General features: G+C 42.6%; 1 protein-coding gene across 3 annotated transcripts in view; it reads left to right on the forward strand.

The window, feature by feature from the left end:
• FAM234B (family with sequence similarity 234 member B) overlaps nt 1–6,756 on the forward strand; it is a 70,238-nt gene extending 63,482 nt beyond the window's left edge. For 2 of the 3 annotated variants that reach the window (XM_075321896.1, XM_075321894.1), the window contains 4 exons: nt 2,570–2,728; nt 2,821–2,941; nt 3,063–3,292; nt 4,180–6,756. In XM_075321896.1, coding sequence (XP_075178011.1) covers nt 2,570–2,728; nt 2,821–2,941; nt 3,063–3,292; nt 4,180–4,194 — 525 coding nt within the window. In that variant the 3' untranslated portion in view covers nt 4,195–6,756. The remainder of the gene's footprint in view (nt 1–2,569; nt 2,729–2,820; nt 2,942–3,062; nt 3,293–4,179) is intronic. The other variant, XM_075321895.1, reaches the window with a different exon arrangement.
• Nucleotides 6,757–6,962: the final 206 nt, after the last annotated feature.

Below are 6,962 nucleotides of genomic sequence, written 5' to 3' on the forward strand. Positions count from 1 at the left end.
TCTTCCATAAACAGGCTCCATCCAAACTGGTCCACATAGAATGAGAATCCAATCTACAACCGGCATCAGAAAGTAAGACAACTGACTCTTATGGGGAAGGGGAGTGGTCACAAAAGAGCTGCGCCTGAGATTAAGGGTACCTTCACACTTTAGCGATGCAGCAGCGATCTGACCTGGTCAAGATCGCTGCTGCATCGCTACATGGTCGCTGGTGAGCTGTCAAACAGGCAGATCTCACCAGCGACCAGTGACCGGCCCCCAGCCAGCAGCGACGTGCAAGCGACGCTGCGCTTGCACGGAGCCGGCGTCTGGAAGCTGCGGACACTGGTAACTAAGGTAAACATCGGGTATGGTTACCCGATGTTTACATTAGTTACCAGCGCACACCGCTTAGCTTTGCTCTCCTAGCTACAGTACACATCGGGTTAATTAACCCGATGTGTAATGCAGCTACATGTGCAGAGAGCAGGGAGCCGCGCACACTGCTTAGCGCTGGCTCCTTGCTCTCCTAGCTACAGTACACATCGGGTTAATTAACCCGATGTGTACAGCAGCTACATGTGCAGAGAGCCGGAGCCGGCAGCACAGGCAGCGTGAGAGCTGCGGAGGCTGGTAACTAAGGTAAATATCGGGTAACCACCTTGGTTACCCGATGTTTATCTTGGTTACAGCTTACCGCAGCTGCCAGATGCCGGCTCCTGCTCCCTGCTCGCTTCATTTGTCGCTCTCTCGCTGTCACACACAGCGATCTGTGTGTCACAGTGGGAGAGCGCCTTTGAAGAAAACGAACCAGGGCTGTGTGTAACGAGCAGCGATCTCGCAGCAGAGGCCAGATCGCTGCTCAGTGTCACACACCGCGAGATTGCTAATGAGGTCACTGCTGCGTCACAAAAAGCGTGACTCAGCAGCGATCTCGGCAGCGAGCTCGCTGTGTGTGAAGCACCCCTAAGGCTACAAAGGACAGCCAGATAGGAAAGCGACCTTAACCCCTACAGCACTAAATGAAAGTAGATTCCCTCAAATACAAGTGGTAGACCTGCGCATAATAAGGTGTTGTGACCTTCTGGTCCCAGACTCACCAGAGATCTTCCCAGAGAAGGAAACATACATGACAACCACCCTATATAAAGGCAGCATATTACAGCTACACGTCTCTATCATAAAACACAAAAATGTGCTCTACAGCTGCTAGGCGTACATAGTTCAATAGTCCGGTGTATTCATGGGCAGACGGCCCTCCTGCTTCCTCCTTCTGTTTGGAAAGTGATTAGCAGGAAGCTGTGTATACAAGTATATACGCCATATGCATAAAATTACACAAATTATTGTGAAAAAGAGGGAGAACCATGAGGTATAAAATGTGAATGTTTATTATACAGCATTATTATAGAACGTTCACATAAAATATGAACAGAGAATGACAGATGGATCAAAAGGACCCATAGGCTAAATACAGAGAATAACACTGAACAACATATATGTTAAATCAAGTCATGCAGTGAAATAATGTAAATATGTATATCTTAATCAAGATATAAAAGTTTTCAGCAGGTAGGCATGTGTATGTAAAACACTACATAACTATTACACGTGAACATACATTAGCATGGTTTCATATAGCATTGTGAAATATCACAGATCATGGGGAAATACAAAGAAATGATCTTCCGTGATTGTGATGTAGAATATGGGGGTGAGAACACCTGTACAAACTCTCATGCCCTACATTTTCCATCACAACGACTGAAGGTCACTTCAGCCACATTGTATTTCACTTTTTAATTTTTCTTCCAAGCACTGACTGGGCCTTGCTATTTTTTTCCAGTATATGATATATATAAATACTCTGACTTCAATCGTCAGTCAGATACAGGATATATTATAGTATATATTATACTGTATCTACATACATCAGATGTCATATACAGGATATAATAATGGTCTATATTATCAGATGTCATATAAAAGGTATATGATGGTATATATTATACTATGACTACAGAATAGCAGATATTATACCAGTCACATAGTATCCTATAGCCAGGTGCGGGATTACTCCGGTTCAGGATTCTGTATTGTCCGGTTTCACTCGCCCATTTAGTTTCATTGTGAGTTCATGCAGCAGCTTGATTTTTCTTCCAGGTAGTTCATGCTGACGCTGATGAACTTGCACTCGCAGTGCTCCCCGATCTGCGTGAACAATTAACTTGCTGCAGTATCTCACAGTGATCTTCAGCAGAGTGACCGCCAATACAATATAGAATCCAGCTCTGGATAGACTCAGGGATGACCGCCTTCCTGTCACTCACCTCCTCATTCTATCCTCCCCAGCCCCGTTACGAAGTGAAAACCTGGCTACATGACGTCTTGTACAAGTCCCCCCCTCACTGTCCATCATCAGTGCTGTGTCCCACTCCCTGACCTCCTCTACACGTTGCTGTTATCTCCACTGGACACCTATTACTTGCCCAGCTCTACATTTGATAAACCGTATTATAAAAAAACATCCTCTTTATAAGAATATAACCGGCTCGTGCAGTTTTGTTTTCTCTGCGACTTATTATTTTAGGTAATTGTTATTGACGGAGTCACTAGTGGATCACTTTGGGAGTGGGCATTCCCGTGGCATGAACATGAAAAAGAGACCGAGGCTATGTCACTGCTAACTGCTGATGGGAAATCAGTGTTCCTTTTCTGGGGTGAAGGAGTGGTTTCGGGTAACGGCTCGGTAAGTTCTGGTGTCACTATGTAATGGAGTATTTAGTAGTGACTGCTCCTATAAGTGCCGTGAACTTTACTGTTTTCTTCTTTTATGCTCAGCAGATGCCAAATAAAAAACCCGATGTCCCATGGATGCGACATCTTTATCTGCTCTGCCCTACCTATCCTGGAGTTGTTCTGGATCTCTTCAACGTCTCCTCTAGTATTGTTGCTTCTGCTGGTAAGTTTGGTTCATAAATGAAATATCAGAATTGTGGCTCATTTGTGACCAAAGCGAGAGATCTTTTGTGTGATTGTCTGGCATTTACAATGTGGTGACAACTTTGTTTCTGTGTTGTCAGTGGGGATCAGAGAGATGGAGAAGGATGCCCTCCTTGCTATCCTGACGGCAGAACAGGAGCAGAGCCCATCAGGCATTATTTCCCGAAACCTGACTGTGACCAAAGTGGGCATGAGGTGGGCCCTGTCCAGCAGTCGTGCCGTGCCTCTGAGAGGTGCAAACATAAGGCCTAAAGTAGAAGACATCAAAAAAATTCTTACAAGATTAAAATTCAGTTCACTCCCTCAGCGGGTAAGTTTTCAGCAATATCCTTTTTTTCCTTTTTCTTACACCTCACTTACTGTCCTGTGTCTTGGGCTTAGAAGCTGTGTCTGTGCCATTTCCTGCAGACGTCAGCTGCAAGATCTCGTTGAAATGGCCAAGATCGAGGTTAAGGCTGATCCTGATTTTTTTTTCTTTAATGCTTTGGTCAACGCTGACTGTGCTGTTAGTGGTTTTGAAGGAGCAGCAGGTGCTTCTGTATGCCCATGGCCACCACAGAACGTGGTTCCTGTGGCAGCAAGTAAGGGGCACACAACTTCTTAATGTCTATTTGATTGCATGTATGGGAGTAGTAATGAGTCGATTCTGGGTTGGACTGACCACTCATATACTGTATATATTTGATCCGAAGAAGGAGTCAGTCCTACCCAGAAACACATATTTTTACATTGCAATAAAAACTCATCACTACTCCCAAAACTGTGAGATTCCCATAGGCCAGTGGCGCAGCAGTAACATCCAGCAACCAACTACTCCATGCCATTGTTAAGTTAAGCAGACTAGCTGCTTCCCTCTGCGGAATTGGCCGAAACCGATGACCTCTTAAACTTTGATAGTTGGTATGGCTCCACACAACACAAGAAGATGAGCGTGCCATACCAAGACCTTATTACCCTATGAGTGCTGTTTGTTCCCCTTAGCATTCCGACATGCTACTCATGGGGGCATTCTGGCCATTTTTTTATGGATTGATATTGAAGGTTTTATTAATTGGTAGGCAATATGCTGTTCATTGGGTTTATTGTGGCAATGGAAGCACTAACTCTTTTTTTCTGCATTTTTTATCTGTGGTTACAAAAATATACTGGGTCACCCTTGCTTAGGTCTTAACATGATTGTCTACTGCTCTTTTCTAGGTATCGAAAAAGTGAAAGGCCCAAACTCCTCCAGACGGCCAAGCAAATTATTTCTCTACCTTCCTCCCCCTTATTGTGTACTGTCTAGAATCATAGAAGCACAACTTACAATAAGGCCCTCAAGATGGGGAGTGATGAGAATATGTATTCCTGCTTATCCATAGATGTGTAGTGTGTTGTAATGTTTCCGTTCTACCATGTCCTTCACACAACATAGCCAGGTATACACTACTGTTATTTCCGAGGATTTTATTATATAGCTCTGAGGGACTATGCAAGGCTCTGGATCCACGCATTTCAATGCAGCCTAAGAACATGTATTATATCCTGTTTGCTGGAAATGGATATCTCTACTACACTGCTGTGTATTACAAGGAAAAACTAATACCTCCAAAGAACCATAAAATACGCAACCTAGGAGAGCTACAATAAGAGACTGGTTTTATAGCTGAATATTTTATTTACTTCTCATTCTAACAGATCTGAAAGTTCACATAAGCATGAGAAAAGCTTCATTACCATTCATTGTCGTAAGCCCAGAGGCTGAAGGATCTGGGATTTCTGTTATTGTTCTCTATGGAGAATGGGGGGCTTCTATTATTACAGTGCTGGATGAAGTGTCGGCAGAGAACTGATGTATGTTACTGGAGGGGTTCTCAAGGACTAGAAAAATAGAGACAGGAAAGTCATTATAAAAAAATTCTTACATTTCACACTTTGTTTTTTTTCTAGGGAGGTAATTACTACATCAAAATGGCCACCATCTTGTTACACTCACAAAAACCTCTCCTAGAATAGTAACAGGCCAGATGCCTGTGAGCATTTGCAGTAAGAAGCCTCCCCCATCCCATCATGTGTAGGTAGGTGTACTTCCAGTGGATAATCTGATCTTATATGAGTGACACCAAGGTGCTGAGGTTAGAAGAGGCTGCTCACACTGCTCGCCACTCTATCTGATCTAATAATGGAGAAAACAGTGGGGCTGAGGTAAGAACAAACCTCACACTGCTGTCCACCATGTCTGTTTGATCTGCCACTGGAAATACCAAGGGTGATGAAGTAAGAAGAGGCTGCTCACACTGTTGTCCACCTTGTCGGTTTGATCTAATACTGGAGATTCCAGAGATGCTGACGTAAGAAGATGCTGCTCACACTGCTGTCCACCATGTCTATCTTATCTAATATTGGAGATACGAGCAGTGTCCACTCTGTGTATCTGATTTAATAGTGGAGACACAAGGGGTGCTGTGGTAGCAAGAGGCTGCTCACACTGCTTTCCACTCTATCTGATCTAATACCGGAGATAACAGTAGGGCTGAAGTAAGAACAAACTGCTCATGCTGCTGCCCACCATGTCTGTCTGATCTACCACTGGAGATACCAAGGGTGATGAGGTAACAAGAGGCTCCTCACACTGCTGTGCAGTGTCTAGCTGACAGTTACCTGTAGATAACATATACCTTGTACTGTCAAACTATTTGCATTTCACAGCATTGGATCTACCTACTTCACAGGCTCCTGTCGCATTAATATTCTAGGACCGGGATTTGTCAGTACAACAGGACAACACAACATCCATTTTGATGTACTACAATTACAGTTACTACTGTTATATTTAAAAGGGCATTAATTTTACTTTATTGCTATTCTCAGAGAATGCTTTTACATAATTATTTCAATAAAAAATGGCCAGTGGATGCTCCAGTATTGTTAATGTGCGAGAAGTTCTTACTAAAACAGATAGGAAAGCAGATGAGTCTTCTATTAATCTAGTTGTATCAATTTTTTTATTAGTGTTTTTGATGAGGCTAATTGTAAAGCTCTGTTGAACATATTGATTCAACATAAATGTGTGTAATATACAGTATATGTATTTCAGAATTGGGGAAAGAGTTAAGCAGGAGCCACCGGCTGCAAAGCTGGAGCCCTTTGAACATCCTCCTAGATTCTGGCCCATCCTTTTGGCGGAAAACTGGAATGGCTTGGTGCCAAGCCTACTAAGCAAAGGAGATGCCGGATTTGCCGATAAGCAGGATTTGATTTCCAAAGTGGCTGCTGGACACGGTAGTCCTGCAAAACTTTTTCTCAATTTTAATAATTATATATATATTGGTCATAAGGGTACAGGAATAAAGGTTTACACCCATAATGTTCCCTAGGGTGTGTGTATATATACATATGATAGATTTCATGCTGTACAAATGTGAAATCGCACACCACCCCGATGTTTGATGGGTTCACTACTGTAAACAAAGACTTGCAGATTTACTATTGTTGCATCAAATATTTTGTCATTTAGATGTGCCACGATTTTGGCACAAATCAATTAACACACAATTATTAATGATGATTTGGACTAAAAGAACAGATTTTTGCACCTTATTAAACCCTAAAGGGGCTCAATTTAGTCTAGCCATAAAATGCACCAGGTTTATTTATGGTGTGGACCAGTTGTTGGGTGCCAAATACTGGTGTAAAGTATAGCACCCATGTCTGCCACATTAACCATCACTCTAGCAGATACAATGCCTTGCGAAAGTATCCGGCCCCCTTGAATTTTTCAACCTTTTCCCACATTTCAGGCTTCAAACATAAAGATAAAAAAATGTTAATGTTATGGTGAAGAATCAACAACAAGTGGGACACAATTGTGAATTTGAACGAAATGTATTGCTTATTTTAAACTTAAAAAAAAAAAAAAAAAATAACTGAAAATTGGGGCGTGCAATGTTATTAGTCCTTTAAGTTAATTCTTTGTAGCGCGACCTGTTGCTGCAATTACA

The sequence above is a fragment of the Anomaloglossus baeobatrachus genome, chromosome 8 (genome assembly GCF_048569485.1).
Source record: "Anomaloglossus baeobatrachus isolate aAnoBae1 chromosome 8, aAnoBae1.hap1, whole genome shotgun sequence".
In the NCBI taxonomy this organism is placed as follows: Eukaryota; Metazoa; Chordata; class Amphibia; order Anura; family Aromobatidae; genus Anomaloglossus; species Anomaloglossus baeobatrachus.